Source organism: Crinia signifera, chromosome 2 (genome assembly GCF_055691185.1).
Source record: "Crinia signifera chromosome 2, ASM5569118v1, whole genome shotgun sequence".
Classification (NCBI taxonomy): Eukaryota; Metazoa; Chordata; class Amphibia; order Anura; family Myobatrachidae; genus Crinia; species Crinia signifera.
In genome coordinates, this window is record NC_139218.1 from 276,235,541 (window position 1) to 276,262,537 (window position 26,997).

The 26,997-nt window shown below is 38.6% G+C and overlaps 1 protein-coding gene across 1 annotated transcript in view; it reads right to left on the reverse strand.

Moving 5' to 3' along the window:
• Positions 1 to 20,889: 20,889 nt before the first annotated feature.
• The window catches only part of NALF1 (NALCN channel auxiliary factor 1), a 431,907-nt gene continuing 425,799 nt past the window's right edge, over positions 20,890 to 26,997 (reverse strand). The window contains exon 3 of the mRNA XM_083168658.1: positions 20,890 to 25,643. Coding sequence (XP_083024784.1) covers positions 25,348 to 25,643 — 296 coding nt within the window. The 3' untranslated portion in view covers positions 20,890 to 25,347. The remainder of the gene's footprint in view (positions 25,644 to 26,997) is intronic.

Sequence of the window (26,997 nt, forward strand, 5' to 3'; positions counted from 1 at the left end):
ATGGAGGGATGCTTATTTGGGTCCATAGCTATCCCATCTACTAGAATCTGTTGCTGCTGCTGTCTACTCTCTTGTGTGGAACTGGAAGTAGTCTCACTAACAGGAAGCAGCTGTTCTGTTACATCTTCCTCAAATTATACATCAGAATCACTGTCTAACTGTTTCCCATTTTTGTGAGGTAATCAATCTATGCATCTGTACAGAATCATGTTTGGGCTTTTTACCCAACAGTTTCTAATTTTTTACTTGTTTATAAACAAATTATATGAACTGTCTCTGCAATTCACTAGTACACAGGTTATCAGGGCATCATTTTGCTCCGTTGGTGAATCTTGCTCTATCTGCCCTTCCTGTACCTGTGAGTCCGGCTCACAGACAGTTTGTGATGCAAGATTAAGAATTGCAGCTGCAGCACCACTCTCTTTTTTTAGAATAAATACTTAAATCAACTAAAGGAGTTACAGTCCTGATTATCCTGATCCTCTAAAGGAGTTACAGTCCTGATTGTTTGCATGTATTGTTTGCATGTATTTACAGGCATTTTCAAATATGGCAGTACAGGGTCCAGAACTAAACTGACCACATTGAAAACCTACCCCCCTTTTCTTACTGAATAGCCCTTTAAACATTTTTACATAAAATACAGCACTTTTCTGGGGGTCCAAACAGACATCCTGCCGACTACGCCAAATGTTACCGGTGGGTTTAAATTCAAAGAGACCCAGATGGGTGGATTCCCAGAAAAGTACTTCAACAAATGACTAATATTAAAGTAGAAATTTATTAATAAGTATACTTATCAGAGGTTATTATCAGCAGAATTTCTAATACAGCATACACATCAGCAAACTCAGGAGCCTCACTGTCTGCACCAAGAGGCTAAGCTGGTTTCAATTCTTCCTGGCACTTCTGCAATCAGTGTTTCATTCAAGACTGAGGCTACTTTACACTAGATAGAGTTCTGGTAATATAGGCTTCAGAACTCCCAAGTAAGCTGCTTTGTAGGTGCAAAGTCCAGGCTGTAATATTATCAGAAATGTAAATAACAGTAGATGGCACTATTATTGCCTTAATTATGGATGTTATGAATAGCACATGAATTTCAGCAAAGGGCACTGTTGCCTTGATTTTAAGTGTAAGTAATTACATATCTATATTATGTTTACTAGATTAAAAAGTATCACAGAGAAAGCCACTGTACATAGATTAAAAGGGAGGCCTAGTAAGTTATGGGTGAGGGTCAATACACAATAATCTTTGCCCTCTGTCGTCACACAGTTTTCTGTAAAAAAAAAAAAAAAAAAACATTTTAAATCAGCTTGTAGAATATATGAATTTAAACCAAACTGTCCCATGAAAGACACCATTGTTGTATCCATATGACAAGTGCTAAAGAAAAGACAGATTTTTCTGCAACAGAATAGTTGTTCCAATACAAGATGTTGCCATGTGGGTTACATGGGGCACCTTTCAAAGGGCGATGGATAGAATTGTAAGGCCCCATAAATGATATGCTCCTGTTTTTATAATGATGTAATCAACTATAGTCATGATTGGCAGTCTTACTTACCTAGAGTAAAAGCAGTGTTGGACCCCAATCCATAAGGCAGGATTGACAGCCAACTCCAAATAAGTTTTTATGAGGGATCCCAGAAGTAATGTGTCTTAAGAATCAAAACATTTCATAGATAGTCCTCATTTTACCCCCATTGCAGTCTCTCTGATGGATGTTACCAAGAGCAAACATAAAGTTATGGTCACATGGAGTAATGAAGCAGAAAAAACTTTTCAGCTGTTGAAGGTACTGTAGCAGTGTGTATCTCCCTAGTTCTGATGATGCTTGATTTTCAAAGTCACTTTGTCATTCAAACTGATCTATCAGATGTAGGCATGGATGTAGTCCTGTTCCAGAACAAAGTAGTTGAAAAACACCCATTTATCTAATCAGAAAGGTTAAATGCCACTATCAAGAAAGAAGCATTGGCAATATAAATGCTCAGGTATTACTTGCTGAGAAAAAAATTCAGTTTGGTCACTGATTATGCCCCATTGAGATTTATTTCAGAGAAAAAAAAATAGAATAAGAAGTGAATAGTGGCATTGCAAAAGAATGTTCAGAGAAGCACAGGCCAGGAAGTCAACTGACCAATACAGACATTTTGAAGTTTATTTACTAAGATGGGAGTTCTATTGCAGATGGGATGTTGCTATAGGCAACTAATAAAAATCTACTTCTGACAGGCTGATAAAAGCTCTGTGATAGGGCTCAGGTTCTCACTACCTGGGGGAATAGGCAGCAGGCTGTAATGAGACCCTTTCATTTTATGACTGAAAATACTGTGCAATGCCTGTTTCCCACCCCGAGAAAGGGAATTGATTATGTTTAAATACTGGTCAGTTGGTCTAGTACTTATCTATATGTTTTTGGGTACTTGTTTCCTAATACAGCGCCCAGATTTTCTACGTACGGCACCATTAGGAAATCGCATTGCATTGTCCATTATAGCGGCATGCGATGCAATGCGATTTTTTCATGTATTTTTCCCCCTCATTTTACACCACTATATCGCATCACATTGCATTGCATGTCCCGCAAAATCGCATGCGATCGCATGTGATTTTATAGGGTGTGTGATGCCTTGACATTAGGTATATAATAATATGATTGTATGTCCCAAAAATTGATTTAATGCACCCCCCACTATCCACGCGGGGCTTGCTGCGCTCGCAACGCTTCGGTGTGGCGGAACACATCCTCCAACTTTTTCATTACCCCACTATCCACGTTGGCGTGGAGTTGAATTCATATAGTGTGGCAAGCACAGCGAGCCACCGAGCCCGAAGCTTGGCGAGCGCACGCAGATTACTTTACTTTACTTTTTACTTTTTGCGTTAAACCTATTTTTTGGGACATACAATCATATAATTGTATACCTAATGTCATGGCATCACACACCCTATAAAATCACATGCGATCGCATGCGATTAAAAATCGCATGCGATTAAAAATCACATGCGATCGCATGCGATTTTGCGGCAGATGCAATGCGATGGCCCGGGGCTGAGAGAGCAGTGAATAAATTACATAGGAAAATCGCATCGCATCGCACATCGCATGGCCCTAAAATGGGCAATGCGATGCGATGCAATTTCACTATGCAGAATAGCCCACTAAGCAAATAGCTTAGTGGGCGCCGTGCTAGGAAACAAGTACCTGTTTTTGTATGTACTGCACAACAAAACCAGCCACAGTTCATTAAGTCCCTGGACCAGTGTGCTGTTTTTTTCTGGCTGGTGTGTGTGTTCAAAGGTGCCCCTCTACCCCAAAATCTCTAATCTCTCTCTCTCTCTCTCTATATATATATCGTGGTGAGCGACCGGCACTCCAGGGTACATATAACAATTGCTCCTGGTGCCCCCCAAAGGTAGAGATATGCAGGAAAGTTAACGGTGCTGGCGGCACTCAAACGGGGAGACTGTGTGACAAATAAAGACAAGCTGACACCGTACAGCTTGGGTGCTGACAGTTTTGGAATCTTTACTTCAGAGTGTACTCTGAAGAAGGAAGTAAAGATTCCGAAACTGTCAGCACCCAAGCTGTACGGTGTCAGCTTGTCTTTATTTGTCACACAGTCTACCCGTTTGAGTGCCGCCAGCACTGTTAACTTTCCTATATATATATATATATCTAAAATACACAGAAGAGAAAAGGGGCGCTCTATGGTGCATGTAAACGATATTTTATTTTGAGGAAAGCACTCAAATGTTAAATAAAAGCTAGTGCTCGTACCAATATAAAAACAGCTGTGGGCTGGTTACCACAAGATACAATCATAAATACCCGGGGCACACCGCTCCTGGAGTGAGGTCCGCTTGCACAGAGATGAGGAGAACCGAGGGCGCTGGATTGCACCGCCGGGAAACCAAACCAGGGCTTGGGGAGATACACGCCAGTCGGGGCAGCCGGGATCAGCAAGACGCGGGTATCACAGGCCACGGTGGCCTGTGATACCCGCGTCTTGCTGATCCCGGCTGCCCCGACTGGCGTGTATCTCCCCAAGCCCTGGTTTGGTTTCCCGGCGGTGCAATCCAGCGCCCTCGGTTCTCTTCATCTCTGTGCAAGCGGACCTCACTCCAGGAGCGGTGTGCCCCGGGTATTTATGATTGTATCTTGTGGTAACCAGCCCACAGCTGTTTTTATATTGGTACGAGCACTAGCTTTTATTTAACATTTGAGTGCTTTCCTCAAAATAAAATATCGTTTACATGCACCATAGAGCGCCCCTTTTCTCTTCTGTGTATTTTAGATGTCCAATTCATCCTGACCCTGGATGCTGTCTCTGTGCCTAAAGGGAGCTGCAGTCTTTCACAACAGACTCTGGTGACTCTGAAAGATACCTTGTTATAAGGTTATTCTACTTTGCTGGACCAATTGTGGACTTTATGAATTTATAGCGCTGCCCACACATACAATTTCTTTATATTTATATATATATATATATATATATATATATATATATATATATATATATAATCATTATTCTTTGAAAAAGCCCCCCAGTCGGGCGAAACGTGTTAGAATTTGGACCCAGTTACCTGTTTGGAAGTGTCGACACAGCCTGAGTCAACCTACATCTCCTGTGGATACAACCCACTCAGGCCGCGACACCCATGCCACTTCCAGATTTTTCACGCTGACCTAAAGCCGCAGCACAAGCCACAAACCAGCCAGCAGCAGCGGGTGTGGGAGACCCGCTCGCCACTTCCATTGCACAGACCAACACGCTGCCACTACCCCTCTCCTCCCAGCGGGACACTCCTCGCATTACCCCCATCGGATCGCCAAGGGTGAGATACACGTGCTAAATGCACGCAATTACATACAAACCCACATAAAACAGTGACTTTCCTTTGGTGAGGGAATTATTTCTCTGTTATCTGTGGCCATTTGACTCCCATCTGCAATTAACGGGCTAAAACCAGCTCTCCTGAAATTATAAAATATCCAATACGGAGTATACAAATACCTGCTGGAAGTCACGTGGTTCATATTCATTATCCAGTATTCAAAGTGTTTATAATATTTTTCTATATATATTTTTTATATATATTTTTTATGTATTTTTTCTAATGTGTTTTGTGTACACATATTGATATAATGTACTAGTACATATATTGCTCTAGGTGGCCGCCTATTTAGATGAATTGTCTATATTTAATGTTTATATAATAAATTGCAAATTATTTGCTTTTAAATACAAACAGTCTCCATTGTTTCTGATCATCTGAACTCATCCATGGCAAGGGAGAGGTTATTTTATTAAAACAGCGCAGTCTCCTATTCCTTTTGGAATACAATATTTTTCCTTGTATATTTCCACAGTCAGTGATTTAGTGACCTGACGTGTGGGTGTATACAATTTTTTGCACTGACACTAGTGTATTTGTTGAGAACTGCAGTTTATTACACACATACAAGTAATATATACATCATCCAATTATATATTTTACTTTTTTCTGTGTGGTCAATTAGCGCCCAAATCCCCCTCTGCTGTTCAGGGGGTATATTTGTTAACTTCTGCTAATTACTCCATTACTGCACAGGTGGTGGGAGGGAGAACACTAACGTGTGGAAGGGGGCACTGAGCTGAATGAAGGGTCCCTTGTAAATGACTTCCAGGGAGGGTTGGATAATGACTATACGCAGGGGAGGGTTGGATAATGGAGTGGGCTTAATATTCGTCATTTTCCGGTGGAAGGGCAGCTTGTTTGACTGCAGATATCTCCATTATCTGGAAATAGATTTCTTAGCCTTCAATAGTATAAAAAGCTAGAGTCCCAACTTGCAGGAGGTACTGGTAACTTGGGGATCAGAGATCAGGAGCCAGAGCAATCCATTGACAAAAATATAAAACTGTACACCAGACGTTTGGAGCTGGAGCAGGGACCGGTTGCTTGAAGGCTGATATCTCTGGTTCTGGGCATGATAGAGTCAACAGAAAGGGGAGAGTCCCAGCTTTTGGAATATACTCTCATAAAAACTCTAAGTCAGAGAGAACCTGAGAAATATGACTGGGAATTGCAATTAACAGGTTGGATGTGGACTGCTGCTTTGAAGTTGGATATCTCCAGTTCCGCAGGGCCGATTTTCAAAATGCTGTTATCCCTGGAAAAAGGAGACCCTCAGCTATCAGCATAGGGCCCTTATACACCTGGGGCCCCTTGGCAAGTGGCCATTAAGCCCATATGAAAAGACGGCCCTGAATAAGGGCCAAAAGGCAGTGATACAACAGTTCACAGAAAAGCCTCATTACCTTTTCACTAGTAATGATGCTGACTATTCAAACATTCAGCCTGCTATCATTTAGATAACAGCACTGATATGGAGAGGGGCACATAGCTCCCCTGTCCTTTACCGCACGCTGGCTCCATTATACATGGGGTAGAAGCGGCATCAGTGCACATAATGTGCGCTGATACCCCTTCTCCCCATAACGATCTTTCATACACCTGCCCCATTGTGTCTTATCAATAAGAGTGTCTGAATATCAGATCTTGCTAATACGAAATAACTGTTGTAGTCTGTCAGAAGTGTTTTAAATCCTGGGTACTTGTTTCCTAGCACAGCGCCCACTACTCCATTTACGTAGTGGGCTATTCATGGTAAGGAAATCGCAACGCATGCCATTATTGGCATGGGATGCGATTTTTTATCGCATCCTATCTTAGTAATGTATTCACTGACTTAAAAAAAATATTCACTGACTATTAAAAAGATAGGATGTGAGGGGTCGCGGATTACTTTACATGGATTCTGCATCTGCTCGCCACGCTTCAGGCTCGGTGGCTCGCTGCGCTCGCCACACTATAGAAAATCAACTTCACGCCGACGTGGCTGGTGGGGTAATGAAAAAGTCGGAGGACAGTTCCGCCGCTCGCCACACTTCGGGGTGGCGTGGATAGTGGGGGGGTGCGTTAGACATATGGAATAAAAAAGGAAAAAAAATTCAAAAAATCGCATCGTATCGCATTGCATCGCATATGATCAAATCGCATGCAATGCGATGCGATGCGATTTCCTTGCGGTGCCGTATGTAGAAAATCTGGGCGCCGTGCTAGGAAACAAGTACCAAATCCTGCACCTAAAGAACAGAGTGTAATGCATTGTTACTGAACTTACTGGAGCATTCAGTAAAGAGTTTATTAGGCATTAGAAGACACATAGGTGCACTATTCTATTAAAGGCAAACAAACGGGATTTACCCTGTTTTTTTTTTTCCACCAAGTTTCTTTTCTTGATCACATCAATTACATCCTCTCCCCAAAAAAAACACCATATTTACAATTGAAACCATGAAAATGGGTCATTTATCAGGGATTTTTTCTCCCGCCTAGTGCAAAGTCTAGTGCAAAGTCAGTCACTTTGCACTAGGACAAGCTCATACTATCTTTTTACTAAGCTAAAGTATATTAATAAACCACTCTAAGACATCATGACATAATTTTAACTAGATCGGAGCATCTTCACAGTTTTTGTAATTTTCACCAAAAATGTGAAACTTCAGGCCTCTTGCCAGAACAGAAGATGTTGACTCAGATCAAAAAGCTTTTGCACGTTTCTTATTCAGGTCAAGTCACAACTTTCCCACACTAGACGATTTTGAATTTCTCAATTTCAGTTTTTTCACTCCGCCCTATATATATATATATATATATATATATATATATATATATATATATAGATCTATATATATATATATATATATATATATATATATATATAGATCTATATATATATATATAGGAAAGTTAATGGTGCTGGCGCACTCAAAATATATACATACAGTACAGTGGTAAGAGAGGTGATCTGAGGTCACCTGAATTGCCCACATTTCTGTTGGATCAGCTCCTTCTATTGGCCAGGTGTACTAAGCTTAAAAAGTGATAAAATGGAGAGTGATAAACAACCAGCCAATCAGTGTTTAACTGCAATGTCACCGGCTGTGTTTGAAAAATGACAGTGAGGAGCTGATTGGTTGGTGGTTTATCACTCTCCATTTTATCACTTTTCAAGGTTTAGTACATCTCACCCTAAAGGAAAAGAAAGAAAAACGAAAAACCTGTGCCCTCTGCAGCAGCAACGGTGATCTGGGTCTCTGGCTTTTACAGGTTTCCCATAGTCAGCTGCAAGTTATCAGCATAGCACAGGAAGAATTTAAAACACTCATACACCCGCTGCTCTGTGCACTGATGCCAAATAGTGGGCAGGGAGTAGGCCTGAGCAACAGTGCCATCAGGACGTCTGGGCCCCGATAAAATTAAGGGAGCATGGCCACCAGGAGGGGGTGGTTATTGGAAGACTGTGGCCATGTCCCTGTTTCAAATGTATCCGTTTGTGCTGTGTGCTGCCAGCGGTCAGAACAGGAGGGAGGGAGGTAAGTACTCCAGATGCATAGAGAGAGAGGAAGAGGACAGGCTGCTGCAGAAGCTTCCTCTCTCCCCAGCTTCACACACAGCACTGAGCAGTGTGTGCTGAGCTGGGAAGAGAGACGCTGAGATGCAGCAGCAGCCTGTCCTCTTTCACTGACTGTCCAGCTCCCTGCAACACAGGAGGGGAGAGTGGGACCCGAGTAACCGCTCCCCTCATCTCGGCGCCACTGGGCCTGAGTATGTATGTGTAGTGCCAAGCACTGATGGAACAGCCATGCTGGAAAACATGGCAGACTGTGTGCTGGGACTTTATGTTCAGTTGTATGTTTTTTGTCTTTGCCTGGCCTTTGCCCTTTGTCAAGGCCTTTGTACCTTTACATTATCAAATACAGTGGGGTAAATTGATGGATGGGTACAAATGCACTCATTCATACCCATTTGATCCTATTTGCGGTCAGGAACCCCTGCACAGCACATTTACTATGAGCCAAATTTGGGCAAGTTTACTTTTTTATGAATGGCAAGCATAGCCGAATTCAGTATCACCAACTCAGAGACCATTGCAAATGGCCAAAGAGTTCTATCAGATCATCTAATTTACAATCATTCATATTGCTAAATTTTCCATGAGCTAAGCTCAAAATACAAATGGAAAATGCAAAACATTTTCTATCCATATTTGATGAAGCATGCACAGATCCATCAAATCTGTGGGATGCTTTTCTGTGTAAAAGTAAGAATTCAATAATTAAATAAAAACAAGCATGGGGTCCCCCCCCCATGAGCATAACCAGCCCCAGGCTCTTTAAGCCAGTCCTGCTTTCCAAAATACAGGGTAACCAATAATTGGGGTCCCCCCGTATGTCAAAAACCAGCACCCAGCCATCATATCATTACTGTGGCTGCTCAGCCATGAGCAGGTCCCGGGGGAGTGGGGACCACCTAAATAATGGGGTCCCCCCCAGGCCACCTCCAGCCAGGACTGAAGCCTGGGGCTATTCTTTGATGTGAATAAGGTGCGTATGCATGTGAGATGCTAGTGTGCCCCATTTGCGGCAATGGATACATGAGCATGTGAGCTTGTGCTTCCCTGTTGTGCATCAGGGATGCGAATGGCACACCAAGTCGGTTCGCCTCGGTGCGCCAGCTCATCTCTTAAGTGTGCCTCCATCTATGGATCGCGCCCATTTAAAGTAGGCATCCAGGGATTAAATATAAAAAAATTGCATAAAATCCAGGCTCCAGTGGGCTGAGCAGTTGCTTGTTTACACAAGCAGCTCCTCCCTGATATTAAAGAAAATCCCAGTGATGTGAAACTCTTTTCAGCCAATCAGGAGCGAGATCCAGGGGAGCACTCCTCCATAGGCTTACAGGTTATGAATTTAACATATAAGCCTATGGGCGGTTCTCGTCATAGAACTCTATGTGAACTCTATTTGAGAACTGACCATAGACGCACATGTTAAATTCTTAAAATGCACATCTATGGAGGAGCACAAAGACTATCAGGCATAGAGCTCTCTGGAGCTCGGTCCTGACAGGCTGAGGGGAGTTGCATTGTCTGACATCATTGGGATTCCCTCAGCTGCATGTGTAAACATGAAACTCCTCAGTTCCTCTGGTTCGGTTCTTGCATTTTTTTTATTTTAATCCCTTGGATGCCAGCTACGTACCGAAGAGGACCCAATCTACACCGAGGTAAGTGTTATTTCTTTTACACAGGTCCAACCTGTTAAAAAGTTGAGGTTAGTCATATAACAGAACATCAGTATATCAGTATAACAGTTTTAATTTGGACTTCTCCATTGGATATTTTTCTGGCAACATAGGCCTCTCTTCATTCAAAACTTTTGAACTGTAGTTTCTGCCACAATGCTTGATGTCTTTCGACCTTTGGAATCCTAATTCTTGAAGGTGTAGGTCATAGAGTAATGAGGCTGACATTAAATAGGTTGACCACTATTGGTTGACAGGCCATAGGTCAACACATGCACAAGTTTGACATGCCTTAGATCGACAGGTCGACACAAGCAATAGGTCCACTTGGAAAAGGTCAGCATGATTTTTTTCATGGTTTTTGGTGTCTATCTCAACTTATGTCAACATGGACACCGTATGTGTAATGCGTCCCCTCGCATGGCTCGCTTTACTCACCATGCTTTGGGCACATTGCCTCACTACACTCGTCACACTCTTATAATCTAACTCTGTGTCCACTTGAATAGTAAAGTATTTAAAACATCTGTTTTGGATTAAAAAAAACTCATTTTGACCTTTGTTAGGTTGACCTTTCCCACATCAACCTATCCCATGTATCAACGTTTTGACAATGTACAATAAAATAAATTGACAGAATTGGAACTGCGCCAAGAGCAGCTATAGAAAGTCCATCAACATAGGGGTCGCCAAACCTCCTGAAATCAAATACAAAAACACAAAACGGATGGCCCTTTAATGGCGCTCTTATCACCTGGGATCCAAAAAATGTAACCGTCCCCTCCTTGTAAAGTTCTCCTTTGGGTTGTTCTTTCTTTTTAGTTCTTTGTTCCTCAAATGTGGATCATAAAGAGAGGAAAAAAGAAAAGAATATATAGTGTAGTAGGTCTCGGATCAAAATATTCTGAGATGAGGGATATACTGTAGGTCTTCCCCTTCCAGGTGGTGTTGCCTTTATTGATCTTATGGGGTCACCTCAGTGCAGACTTAAAAACTTGCTTACATAAAGCTTACGTTCATTCAGGATTGAGAAAACATATAATGGTTTCTTTAGGCTATTCACAAAAGCCACACACACAGATAGACCACAATGAGTGCTCACACGAATGCTTACACCAACTGTATGCGACTCCTCATATAAAGGTTTCTTTCAAGGTACTCCTTTTAGTTTAAAAAAAACTTCTTTATTTTCAAAAAGATTTTTCCATATAAAATTTCCAGCAAAAAGCTCACAGCTAACACACAAGATGGAACCACAGTTTTATATCAAGACTGCAAAATAGGTGATAATGAACCCGGGCATGCTCAACTACCGGCAGAATTGGAAACTGGCAGTGTGGACCTGTACCTAAAAAACACCAACGTGTTTCGACATATAAATGTCTTTTTCAAGGTGAAGGAGACCCACTACCTGGGAGCTCCTTTTATTTCCAAATGGGGCTATCCCCACCTCCAATGGGAGGGACTGTGCCTCTGTGTCCCGGGAGTGACTAAAACAGGTTTAATACTGATTCTTATGATATGTAGCTTACATGGTATAATGGATGCCAAGTCCACTATACCCAGTATTAAATCCTTGCTGTAAAAACGGCCCTAAAAGCACACTTTAGATGATAAAATACGGCGTGCGTTCCATTAGTATGAAACGCACACACTTTCTGCCGGAAGGTGTCATACCGTTTTAGATGTCTGTCTGCTAAGTCTCGTCATGCGTTCCACTGATGTGGAGTGCAGTTAACTTCCGGCGGAGGCTGTATGAAGCTCCGTCTTCCTAACTAACGGGCTGGGGGGACCAAGTACAGCATATGAGTGTTCCGCCTAAAGCGAGCCTGTTCTTAATGTACAAGTGGCTTTACATGTTGGTACACTAATAACTTCCGCTGGGACCTTCATCATCATCATTTACATATTAAAATGGATGTGCGTTCCACATCTCATGGAATGCATAAATAGACATACACAATAATAAAACCTAAATGAAAAAAACTTTATCCATAATATTTGGTATGGAGTATGGACATATAATGCACACTATATTGCACAATATTTCACATTATTGCAGCATGAAACATTATGAAACATTATGAAAAATTATTTAAATGTATACAAACACATAAAAATACGATAATTTAAATATAATCGGATATAAAAAAGGGGAAGTAAGATTTAAACAAGGAACATCTTTAAAGAAACCACTTAATTTCGAAGTCTAGATTCAAACCTCCTGGATGGAGAGTACCAAAATTAAAAATGGTGCGCATCTCTGTCTGTGCTAGCTTTTCTTCTGCATTATTCTTCCTCCATGATCCCTCCACCATTTGTACCCACAGAACAGTACTAGATGTTTAGGATCACAATTGTGGAACTCAATACATTATGTGTGGGGAGACCTTTTCTAATATTTCGCACATGTTCCGCCATCCTTTCTTTTAACTTTCTGGATGTGCGGCCAATATATTGTTTGTTGCATGAACATTGTAATAAATAAACAATGTTTTTACTATGGCATGTGATAAAATGTTTTGGTACTCTTTACTTAGAAGGGCGCCCACGATTTTGATCGTGGGCATCGTTAGTAAAAAATCTCGGGCATCTCGGGCATTGAATGCACTAAAAAATCGGGTGCGATCAACCGACGAGATGCCCGAGATTTCCCATAGGGAACAATGTTAAATGTCTCAATTGACCCAATTTTCCTGTTCAATGCCTCAATTGACCCGATTTTTCCATAGGAAACAATGTTAAATGGGCCACAGAGGCCAAATAGGCACCCTGAAGTGTATAATGGCCACCCGAATTGTTAACGCCACCCCACGATCAACGTCAACCCGATGCGTGGCGAGCGCAGCGAGCCCGCGAGGGGCGGCGGTACGCGTCCTACGACCTTTTCATACCCCCACTATCCACGTCGGCGTGGAGTTGAGAATAGAAAGTGTGGCGAGCGCAGCGAGCCACCGAGCCCGAAGCGTGGCGAGCGCAGCGAGCCCCGCGAGGGTACGCGGACAGCTGTGAAGCCCGCGAGGGGACGCGGATACCTGTGAAGGTATCCGCGTCCCCTCGCGGGGCTCGCTGCGCTCGCCACGCTTCGGGCTCGGTGGCTCGCTGCGCTCGCCACACTTTCTATTCTCAACTCCACGCCGACGTGGATAGTGGGGGTATGAAAAGGTCATAGGACGCGTACCGCCGCCCCTCGCGGGCTCGCTGCGCTCGCCACGCTTCGGGTTGACGTTGATCGTGGGGTGGCGTTAACAATTCGGGTGGCCATTGTTCACTTCAGGGTGCCTATTTGGCCTCTGTGGCCCATTTAACATTGTTTCCTATGGAAAAATTGGGTCAATTGAGGCATTGAACAGGAAAATCGGGTCAATTGAGACATTTAACATTGTTCCCTATGGGAAATCTCGGGCATCTCGTCTGTCGCATCGCACCTGATTTTTTAGTGCATTCAATGCCCGAGATGGCCGAGATGGGCGCCCTTCTAAGTAAAGAGTACCAATGTTTTATTATGAACTCCTTTTTAGTCTCAGTAGCTGTTACTTTTACTATTTTGGTCTGGTCACTTTTACAATTTTTACACATGGAACATGTCCCACATCTATAAAATCCTTGTGAGCGAATATTACTTTTAGCTTCAGTGTGAATCACGCTGCTCACTATACTGTTTTTAAGATTCTTAGCTCTTCTATAGATACATTTTGGCCTATTTTCTAGATGTCCTATTAAAACGGGGTAATTTAACAGAATGCTCCAATGTTTTTTGATAACTGTATCCAGTGTTTTATACTACTATATTTTGTTATAAATGGAATATTTTTTGAAAATAATGTATTCGTATTCTTATTCTTATTCTTATTATTATTATTTGTAGTGAGCATAGTTTTTCTGTCATGTTCTTTATATTTCTCGAAGGGGATCGCTAGGTCCTCTAGTTTGTATCCTTTATCTTCAAATTGCTGTTTAAGTACTTCCCATTGTATTTGGTAATCCTTCACCTTCAAACATTTTTTTCTGATCCAATAAAACTGACTGTTGGGTACTGATGAAATCCATTTTTTATAGTGATTGCTATTATGGGGAATGGAAGAATTGCAATCCGTTGGTTTTATATATGTCTTAGTGTTTATCCTTCCATCCTCTATAAATATCAGCAGATCAAGGAAGTTAACAGCCTTGACACTACTGTTATATGTAAGCACAATATTTCGATTGTTATCATTTAAATACATACAGAACTTCTTCAGAGACTCTTCATCTCCCTTCCATATGAATAGTATGTCTTCTATATACCGGACCCACAGGGCCAGGCCCGCCCCGAAATCATGCCCCTCCCAGACGCATTGCTGTTCCCAATGCGCCATAAAGAGGTTGGCATATCCCGGGGCGAAACTAGTCCCCGTGGCTGTCCCATTCATCTGGAGATAATGGGAATGATCATACCAGAAAAATTGTTTTCTAGGATAAGTCTGATGCCTTCTTCAACAAAGTCAACTTTGTCTTTTAGATCCTTGTCGTCATTCATAAAATATGAAACTGCTCGTATACCATCTTCGTGTTTGATCACAGTATAAAGCAAAGACACATCAGCTGTTACGAGTGTATAGTTGATATCCCACTCAAAATTGTTCAATCTATTGATAACATCAGTGGAGTCTTTTAAATAGGATTTGGTTTTTATTACTAAAGGTTGTATAATAGAGTCCAGATAGTGTGATAAATAAGTATGAAGTTTTTTCTGTATGTTTTCTGATGGGTCATTCCTAAGTTTTCTGTCCGTTCCAGTATCCGACAGTTGCCTCATTATCTCCTCGTGGTAGTAGGAGTAGTCGATAACAACTATCCCCCCCTCCCTTTATCCGCTGGCTTTATTACTAATTCCTCTTACTCTTGGAGGTTTTTTAGTATTTCTCTTTCTTTTTTTGTAAAATTACTATTTGGAACCTTCTTCGAACACATTTTTTCTATGTCCTCCTTGACTACTTTTTCAAAAGTTTCTATAAAACAACCCTTCTTGTGAGTAGGGAAAAATAGAGATTTCAGTTTTGACAATGTAGACTTAAGGTATGTCAACCTTTTTCATGTGATGACCTGTGGCCTGTCAACCACTAATAGTGGTCAATTTATTATTCCTTTTTATTATCGACCCATCCCATTCTTGAAAACTGTATTTTCCTATTGTAGACTTCCATTCACTTGAATTTGCTTTGGCTTTTAAATCTCCGGAGGTACACTACATGTGATGTTTGTGAACTCCATATCATATCTTTGTTTTGCCAATGTTTGATCTAGTAGAGGATCTTTTTTGTGTTAGAACTTCCATGCTTGTAGTTTCTGGTTTGTAGTTTAATGCATTTCCCACTTCTTGTGTGTACAATGACACATATTGAGTCTGCTTGTCGAAGTCTAGCAGTACTCCTAAATGTTCTTAGATGTCTTAGATTTAAACCCATTTCAGACATACGCAAAACTCTATTTTTTTTTCACATGTACGCGTATCAACCAGGGACTAGCATATGTCTGAAAGGGACTACCTGGGATTTCACTCCCAGATCCCAAGCACCTGTAATCAACCCGGGTCACTAAAATCCTGGGATCGAACTCGGGAGTGAAATCCCGGGCAGTATGTTTGAAAGGGGTGTCAGATTCCTTTTTGTCCAAGCCTCAAATGCTGTTATGACCTTTAGGGCAACTTTGTGGACATGGCTTCCACCCAAAATTATAGGTTTGTGTCCTTCAGCATACCCTTGATTTCTCTAATAGTGTATGGTCATTAACTATATAATTTTTGCTCAGGGTTACAAGCAATGGTCAACTACAGTACTGGTCTATTCCATATTTTGTCACAAACTGTTCCACCTCTCTCTTAAAATACTCTGCAATATTATCAGATGTCAGAACTTTAATTTGGTGCCCTGTTCTATTCTCTTAGCCTGTAATCTGTTATTTTATTTGCTATGGTAAAGTACATCAGATTTCTCCTGTATAAAGTATACATCAGTCATTCTTGCGGTGTAGGGCCCCCTAATATCAGAGATGCAGCATGGAGGCTTGCCATATCTTTGCAAATATATGTTGCTAAGATCTCTGAATTACCTACCATGTGGTTTTCAAATCTTATTGCTAATGGCCCTTCAGTGTGCTTAGTCTAGGTCAACTCCCTCCCTTTCAGCACCTGAGGGGCATTGCTACTGTAATTTGATTGAACAGCTTTCAGTTTGTTTTATTTCTGACAGGAAAATATGGGAGCTGCATTTAGGGAACATGCTGGTTTCTGTAGAGATACATGGATGATATTAGAGTGACTCCTGTTGAGGTGTTTCTAATGTATTGCTATTTAACGCTTAAATCCACTAGTCACATTCAATTAGTAGCTCTGCAAGTACACACTATAAAAAATATTTTCTTAAAGCTATGAACCGGAAATAACCACAAGGAGAACGCCAGTGTGGATTTTTTGTATACTGTTATAGTCGCTTGTCATTAATAACACTGCAAGCACATGCAAAGGTAAACAAAATAGTGTATAATGTATACCTTACGCTTTAAGATGCATCCACTGCAGCATACACATATAATTGGGCCCTTTTTTTTTTCATTTTATGTCTGCATTGTAGGTTTTCTCACCAGTGCTAAAGCTGTAGAAATAAATACACAACTCACCTACCTTTCTCGGAGGGCTTCTCTGTTGTTCTTCATATCAGTCTGAATGTTGTACTGGGTTTTTGTGTTTGTTTGATTTTATACATACTTTAATTATTACTAAAAAATACACAAGTTAGAAATTACAAAATAGATTAAACACAAAAGTTTGCCCTTTAAATTGTCGCATTCATACATATAGCACATGTGAGTAGTCATAAATGTAGAAGGTCTATTTCGGAATATTGTAGAACCATTAGCAATAGGGTTAGTATGGTTATACTGTAATCAAACACATACATAACATCTGGGTATTACCAACTTTGACACATACTAAGCAAATATACATTATTTCAGAAGACTCCAATCAAAAGGACAGTTTCTTGTAAGAACTTTGAGACAATATAGCAGGCATGGCCAAACTGTGGCACTCCAGCTGTTGTAAAACTACCCATCCCAGCATGCCTTGCCATAGTTTTAACATTTTCTTATAGCAATACTGTGGCAAGGCACACTGGGACTTGTAGCTTCACAACAGCTGAAGAGCCATAATTTGGCCATGCCTGCAATATAGGTTCATTACATCTTACTGGGAAAAGAAGCTCATACATGCAGTTGGATTTGGTATAATATGTTTTTCTTGTAGCCCTTTTTAGAAAATATGTTCTAGAAAAAAAACTGTTAAAATTACATTCCCATGTTCTCATCTTGTTTACCCTTCTGTGCAGCACTATTTGACATTATGACTCAGAGTTCTTGTGGCTTTTAGTATATCTCTGTCTACTGGATTGTGAGTCATACCGGTACTTTAATTATAATTGTCATTTTTTTGTCAAAGTGATATTTGTAGAAAATATAGTAGTAGTGCATCTTAAGTCCTGAGAATCCATGGATCAAGCCCATAAATGTTCTCCATAGATAATTATTGCAACAGTAACAACCAGTCATTTGTAATTAATGGGGAATACTGTATAACAGAACTTCAGTACTGTATATGTTTATAAATAATTACATTTTTTTCATAGAAAATTATATCTAAATATACTGTATGTATAATATGATATTTACAATGGATAAAATAAATGTGATTGTAATGCTCTTGAAATAGGGAATGTAGGATATGTAAAGCTAAAATGTCTCATGGTGCTCTGGATGCAAAACAGTAAAAAAAAAATCATGTACTATATAATAAATTGTATATTTCTAAGTAAAAAAAAAGTGGAATATATACCTGTATCAACTTTTCAAATAGCAGATATTCTTAGGAATGGATTTGATGTCCACTATTATTAATTTATTCTAACTAAAGTGGCATTTGTTGGCCTCTACAAATAAAGATGTCTCTGTATTTCTTAATATGAATTGAAACTGCCATGTTATTTATCATCCTTAGGTTATATTATCTATTCATTTCAAGTGAACCCAGCCACCATTGTATCATGGAAAATCACTGAATTTTCTAAATAAATATTTATCAATGGTTTAAACAGCACAATACGTTCTACAAAACATACAATGATTAATAATAACTAAATAGAATAAAGTACCATTAAATGTAATGAACTACTGCAATAATTATTGTTTAAAGGTTTCTGTAATACACCTACTTGGACACTGTGTAGGGATGAGTTAACCACGCATTTTACTTTTACTGAAAAGCCTATATATAACTAACTATAAAGATATAACTATTTTGAGATATGCACAGGTTGCCAGTAGTTTATGTGCCCAGCATATGCTGATCATACAGTACGTCACATACAGGTATGCCCATTTTTCTTGCAATTTACATTGATTGCAAATATGAATTTGCAACTCCTGAGGGGATATACAATGTCTGCCGATACTTATGACAGCAGTTAAGGTATTCCATCCCAGCCAGGACTCATCATCCTGGCCGAGACTCACCCGCCTCCCTGTAGAGTTGAGTCTGTATTGCTGAAAAACGTTCACGTTTTTGCCAATTCGTGGAATTTCTGACACTCTACAGCCGGAACATTGAATTTTGACAGTTGAGTTACTGTCAGAAGAACTGAAAATGGCCCGGGATGCCAACTGTCAGTACATACCCCCACCCCCTTAGTCTTTCGTAAAAGAAAAACATACATACTAAAAGCATTACATTGTACATTCCTGTGCAATGAAGACAACCATCACTAATGCATTCATCAACAAAAAAATGTTTTCTAGAGCTGGCAACCATATATAATCCTATATGTGGAAGTGTGTTTGACCACTAACAAATAATACCACTTCCCCAGATATATATGCATCTGTGTCCTGGGCTGCATCTGTTCACTATTGCACATACAGCCATAGTTGTACTTGCTTTTCATTTAGAATACCCCTTCCCTCTTCTGTCCTGCATCTCCTGATACCAGCTTGTGTAAGTGCCAGACTTCTGCAACTCTATAGATAAATATGATGCATGTGCCCAATTTTCTGGGCACGCACAAAGTGATTTCATGCAAGACTTACTATGCTACCTGGAGTAATATTCACTTTGCATCAGGTCCTTTATGCTTTTGAAATGCAAGCAAAAAATTATACATAAATAAAAAAAAAATCCCACTGACTTTAATCAGTACTTATATAATGCAGCCATGTTTTATGAAATGTATTGTACTAAACATACTGGAATATTTATTGCCTAATAAAACAAGAGAGTTCTAAACTATAGCTGCAAAAGGAAACTTTATGTAGAATAATGTATTAAGTTTAATGGCTATGTAATGTTCTTATTGATCTGTTTTTAAGGTTTCTGAATTTGATTTTCCAGTAAACTCAATATTCCAAATTAATTGTAAGAAGGACACCCTTCTGCTACCATATTTTAAAAATGAATACTGTCTCTTTAATGAACAAAAATCCCAGTATAACGTAATACCAATGTTAATGCCAATAAGTAATAATAACATATAGCTCTGATTGTGTAGAATGACATTTGGCTTAGCAGTTTTAACATATTGCAAAAAAATGTGGATTTCCCCTATTGCTGAAAATAAGACATAGAAGACAACGTAATAACCTGTAGCACAAGAATACAAAAATAAAAACCATTATTATGATTTGCAGAAATATTGTTTTGTATTTTGTTTTGTTTTTAACCATTTTAATCATGTATGTATAGGCATACAGTATGAAGGGAAGTGGTAAAGGATAGTGGTTACAATGGTGGCAAGATGCAAATTCATTCTGGCAAAGTAAGATGCACACAACACAAGCATGCTCAATTCTGTGCCATACAATTATTACCGATGGCAAAGGGATGAAATGTAATCTGCATCATACATGATTATTATTGTTTCATTTCAAATGCAGGTACTTGTCTGCTGGCAGTTTTATAGCATCCTCCAAAAGGGAAGTGCCCGTCTCACTGCCGCACTGGAAGTACTTTGTTAAAAGAAAACACTATATAGCGGTAGCCATTCCTTTGAGTTGAATTTAAAAAATAAATTAATAAACATTTCAGTAAAAGCAAATACAAGGTACAGCAGATTGATAATTAAAAAGACAGAACAGAAACAACAGACATACAATTTAAATTTAAGCATTAATGATATAGGAATTGTTGATTAGACATAAAAGGCATCAGGCATAACATATATTAATAAGACCGGAATTAAAAGACTGGTAAATAAGACCGTAAATGAGAGTTCAGACCATAAACACTGTTAGCTTCTGTAGAAAATTGCATTTGAAATAAGGCAAGGTATTCCATTTAGGGAAAAGCAAGATATCTGGGGTTACATCAATAGTGGAGAAAGGTATTGCTGGAAATCCCAATTCAAATCCCTGTGTTAGATTATTGTGAACAATGAAATGAACTGTTGGTGGTATAGGATGGTCGCTTCAGAACCTATAAGAAGAACAGAGAATCCCACCTCTAAGTTAGATTTAATTGGTTATTTATGAAATTGACAAACACATGGGCATGCAAATCTTTTCTATGGATGAAAATGCAACTATATGTCAGGTTCTGATATGCCAACCAATAATTTATTTTAACTATGGACTTATTTGGGAAAATTCAGAAACATAATGAATAAAAATAACAGATTTAATGGGAATTGGGCTTATGATGTGAACTCAAAAAATGCCTGCATCTAAAAATGTATGAATATTTATTTGTATTTGCAAGTATTCTCCCACATAAACACAATATAACAATGCAGAGACATTTATTCCTTCGCTCTCCTTTATGCTACCCTAGCAGCACAGTAAATATATTTTCTACATAAGAATATTTTGACTGGAATTATCAGCAACACATAAAAAAATATATATTTTACTTTTATATATATATCACACCTGCTGTCTCCAGTGTGCCTAGGTGTCTAGTCTTGAGAAAGGGCATGTCGGTGCCCGAAACGTCGACAAATGACACTTTTTAATTATAAAAGAATAAAGTAAGTTGTTTTACGCCTGAAGGAAAAGCCTGGTGAGTGCTCCTTTATAAATTATATATATATATATATATATTTCAGATTTAAGAACTGGATTTGTGTTTCATACAAAAATAATGTATTATTATTTATGCTGAAAAACTGCTTTTTTACAATTAGATTCTATTACCGGATGCTATTAAATAGACAATACTTTCTATTTAGAGCAAAGTTTAGGAGTCATATATAACTTCATTAAGGGGAAGAATTCAAGTAGTCCCAATAATTTAACGGGAGCAAAAAAATGGGGGTAGCTTTGAACATTTTCACTACAGCCTAATTCTTTTTCACCCATTAAATAAAGTTTCTACAGTAGGTGTTAACACATAGATTTTAAAATAAGTTATTTTCCCGTTAAGTGCAGCTAGTGGACTGACTACTGGGACAACTGAGTAGCCCCGGTGGATTCAATGAGCTTGTGGTAAATTACGGCAGCAAATTGAATTTCCCTCTAAGTGTGTAAACCTTTAATAAGGAATTTTTACTTGCATCACAAATATAATTTATATGAATAGCAATGGAAACTCTTGCATACATATATATTTATAGTAGGCAAATAAACTAATACCAGTTTTTCATTATAGATAGACAAAATGTAATTTAGAGTGAACATGAGCAAAGAAATATAATAGGCATACAGACTAGTGACATTTTGATCTGCCAGCTGATCTCAGACTTTTTTAAAGAGGCAATCACTTACAAGGCAAAGCCATGCCTTGTAAATGATTGCCGCTTTAAAAACAACATCAGAAATTGGCCGGCATCCCAAACCTTCGGCAGTCTCAGACCATTATATATTTTACCAGAAATGTACACAATAGGGTTGACATTTCAATCAAACATTATATCTAAAGAAATCTTGATTACATTCATATTACATAGTAGTTTAGTAATTATCCTAAAGATCTGACCACCTGGGAAACCTTCTAAGGTCTAAACTTTTGTTGATTGATATCAGGAGGAAAAATGGAGGACAAACAGTTTTGCAGTTAACAAAAACTTTAGTAACAGATATTTTTTCCCCTGTAGTTTGATTAAATTCAGAGCGGTCAGCTGTCCTCATTTATTTGGGCAGCTTCTAGTTTTAAAATTGATATATCAATTAACATTTTTTTTTTTGTCCATGGAAAAGCACCAATTTTGTAATACTGACCCTTTGTAAAGTAAATGTTCTTCCTTATTCAATTTAATTTTACTGTAAGTCTCACTGCTAATTCTTATTACATTATTATGAACTGTATAAATAGTTTAGAACACTTAAAAATGAGAAAAACATGAGTTTAGTAGAAATGGTATAAAGGGAGGGGATGCCAAGTAGTGTAGTGTGATAATGGAATTGCATTAAATGCTTACATGCATCTGACATGCAGTAATGTGTGCCTGGAAATGATATGTGGCCAACTTTGGCAATTTGATTGTTATATAATATAATATAAACAGAATATAATAAGCATCAATTTTGTCAATACCATGACACAATCAATGTTCCACATATGTAACCAGAAGCAAAAAGTGCAAAGAAACAAGTAAACCAACTAAAAAAGTCTTATTTACCAGTAAACTATAGGAGTACACAGCAGCTCCAGAGTATTCCAAAGTATTACTGTTTTATTTTGACAATCCGATGTACCATTTATTGATATGATGTATAAGACCTTGCTACTGTTATGGTGCAGTATGTAAAAAGGTGAATGGACATGGAATGGACATGACACATAATATACGCATCACAACACATTAAAGAAAAGACTGTTGATTGGCCTTTGCCCAGCAGAGGTAGATAAAGGTTATAACAAACTGTTTACTGACCATATATACAGGTACTTAAACAGTAGATCAGTTGAACAAGAGCTCGCCCGGTAAGTGCTTTTCATACATTGCGACCTCTTTTTGCTCTTTTCTATAGAACTAATGTCCCACCCAGTTATTGCTCCACTATATTTAAATACACTTTCTACCTAAAATCTACATTCTACCATTATTTAAGGCTTTTTATATTAATCATTCTACTAGTCTTATATTTGCAATATGTAAATAAGGATACAATATGCCCCACCAACAATAAAAAGCACCATGTATTCCCACACATAAACCTCTTGAAAATTGTTCATAAAACATAACAGCGCCAAACTACATTACATTTTTTTGCTTTTTTCCCCTCGATGCATTTTATTGTTATTGCGCTATTTTGTCGAAGTTCCTTAATTTCATGTATTAGCACAATTTTTTATGATTAAGTAGGTTTTGTGAAAGTGAAAAATGCATAGTATTGGTTCTTCCGATCTATCTCAGGCAGTAGATAAAGCAAAGACTAACTGTATAAAAAGGGGAACCTTATAGTAAATATCTCATGTTTTTAAAATGCTTTCCTTCATATCCCTGCTACACAGCAGACATTTTTGAAGTGCACTTTCCAAATGTAGAAAGAGAGTAGGAAGGAAATTGAGTTCCATTATTTTCACAGCCCTTATAAATGTTCCTTCCTTTGATATTACTACAAACTGTAACACAAACACCCAAAGCAAATCTGTAACATATTAATAATACTAAGATATATAACTGTCTATATATCTACAAATATATAAATATATATATATATATATATATATATATATATATATATATATATAAATTATCCACTTACACACACTGAGACCATAAACAGACATTATGAACAGACATTCACCACAGATGCGCATATAATTTACCCTGCACACTGATGGGCTCCTGTAGGTGTAGGATTTGGACATAAACTATGAGAAATTATTAATTTTGAATTAAGCAAGTTCCTGCCATCGTTATTACAATTTACATGTGTCTGTAATTTATAGCTGTGCCACAAAGACTGGAATAGGGCATCTCCAAAGCTCTGCCAAGTATATGTTGCCAAAAAAATTACACTTAATATATGTTATATAACTTAATACTAGCTCTTGTAGATGGTGATAGTAGTTCAACACAATGATTAAAATCGATTCCACTAGAATATCTTAAACTACTCCAAATCATTGAACAGATGATGACTGCAGCTCTGATTTTGTACTTAATATGTCATCCTCATTGTTTTTCTATGCTGGGAATAAATAAAATTAGAAATGTCAAAAACAGGCTTCATTGATCTCTGGGACCTGTATTCAACAATATGTATATCTTCATGATCTTCTACACACACGCATTCTGTATATATATAAATATCTTTTTTTTTCTTTCATTAAAAATACTGTAACTACAGCAGAAATTAAAACATAATTCACATTGAATGCAAAAATGTAACCTCCAATGTGAAGGCCTTCAACTATTATTACTCACTGAGCTTAACTGGTTCAACATACAGAATTTTAAAGGCTGCTCCTGTTCAACTGACCAGTGAAAAAACTGGACATGTTTGTTTAAATTGGAACTGAAACAACACAGTTTGTTATAGGTGCACATAAAAATGGGATAACTGTCCAACTTGTGAGTGTTGCTTTCACTAATTTTAGCCTCTCCCATTGGTTCACTCAGCTCACTTGTGCAACAGTAATAGAAACACCACACATTATAGGTGTCTCCATTACTCGTGATTACACATTCGGAACTAAGCTTACTCTATTATTGTTTGTTATGGTATTTTTTGTTTTTGTTTTTTCTTTTTTGTTTCAAGGAGATGGGTAAAACAATATGGACAGGCTAGATTGTATTGTTATTATTAATTTTAACTATGTTTGCATTCATAGCACTTCTGCCTTAAAAATAGAAATTGACAGGACATAAAAGATTAATACAGACAATGGCTAGAAATATATAGACAGTGAAAAGACTCATATAGCTTTGAGAAACCATCTCAAAAATAAAATCCTGTATTAACAAGTGCAAAATCAAACAAAAAAATCCAAACATTAAAACACAGTGTATAAAATGGTGTGAGAAATTTAAGTCACCATACAGCCTTTTAGTCAATAAAAAGCTGTCCCATTTTGTCCTTGAATTTCGGAGCCTGGCCCATCTTGCTATTTTTACACAAACTGACTTGTAAAAATTGGTTGTAAGGTACAAGCACCTCGTTTCTTTTACATGTAATTGTTGCATCTTGCTGGAGTGGGCCAGTGTCTTGTCTATCCAATTAAATATTTCCAATTGTTTATTCCTCATTTGTTGAATGATCTTCCAAAATTCTTATGTTTTCAAAACCCAGTCCTGTAGAGTTTTGTGCTGCTGAGACTGCTAGTACAGTATGTAATAGTATCAGTACAAGGACACACAGTTTCAGTCTGCTGTTACACAGTCTGGATGCTGATGAAGCTGTAAGTGACGTCCTGTGACACAACATTGAGTCATGTAGTTTTTGAGTCCCTTTGGATTCGTTATCTGTTAATAATTCCCATCTGACATCACAGCATTCTGGCTCTGCATTGGTTGGATTGTTTTCATACAGCCCTACAAAACAAATCAAAATGTTTTCATATTATATCAATAAATCATAGATGACTACCGAGCAACAATAATTTAATCTGGCTCATTAAGACTGTTTCAATAATCTGTACAATATAAACAAAGATGCAATGACTTCAAACAATCTGGATATTAACTGGAAGGAGGATGCAATGTAAAACATTACATATGACTTCATTGATATTATGTTATATATTACTGATAGTGTTGTGATTGTTGCCCTCCTCTCTTCTCTCATCATCCACCCTAACTGGCTGGGATAGGGGGTAGATAGGGTGCTCAATGCATCAAACCAGCACCACTTTTCTTGCTGTCTGGGCCACCTATACTCAAGTCCGGCCCAATCCCACTCATTGGCCCTTATTCTGGTTTATTAGCAAGGCTGTGAATGTGCAGCCTTGCGAGTCCACCAGACTGCACCCTTGCTCGTTAGCAAGGGCTGTCCATGGACTACAATTCTGCCTCAGTCCAGACCACATCTGCTACCTGACATCTGTTGACTCCGGTTCTCTTGCCAAAGATTTCCCAAAATCAGTCTTGTCCAGTAATTACCAGGGGGAAGTCAGTAGCAGAGCCAAACCTCCCAATGAAGATCTGAATCTTGCTAGGTACCACACCTTATTAGTGCTAGCTTAGAGGTATCTAATCTACTGGGTGAGTTTACTAGTGATTATGCTGCATAAACTGTTTAAAAAAAGTAATAGTCTCTCAATGTGGAATGTAAATGCAAACTGTTTTAGTGTACACCCATATGTATGAATAAAGGAGAGAACCTGCTCTTTGACTTAGTGTTAGTATTTTATGCAATGCAAAACAAAGCCACAAACTATTAACACAAATATTCTTTGACACTAGAGATGTAAATACATCGATGCTTCAAATTATTTGGGGAAATCATATACTATACCCACAAAAAGGTGCGATTTTCCATTGTTGCGATGTGTAAACCCTGGCAGCAGCACTTAGCTTGCAACTCTGATGGCCTCTTCTAGTACCCAACTTTCATATAGTTGCTTGCTGAAACTACATCTCTTTCTCTCACACATGTACAAACACAGAGGCAATCACAAGGTAGCAGACTAACTTTTTTTTACAACTGCCCACCCCAGTTGAGCCAGGGCAGTTGTAATGATGGTAATCCAGTTAGAGGATTCCCAGTGGTGTTTGTCGCACAGAGGGAATAAGCTTTTATAGCGCTAAGGTTCGTGGAGTTATAAAAAGTCGTCCAGAGTTTCGGTGGCTGTAATAGATGGGGCAAAATAAATCTTTGACTTGTTTCATCATGCTCAACGTGACTTTTTCAAAAAGTTTCTCTTTTTTAAAAAGACACTTCTGTTGC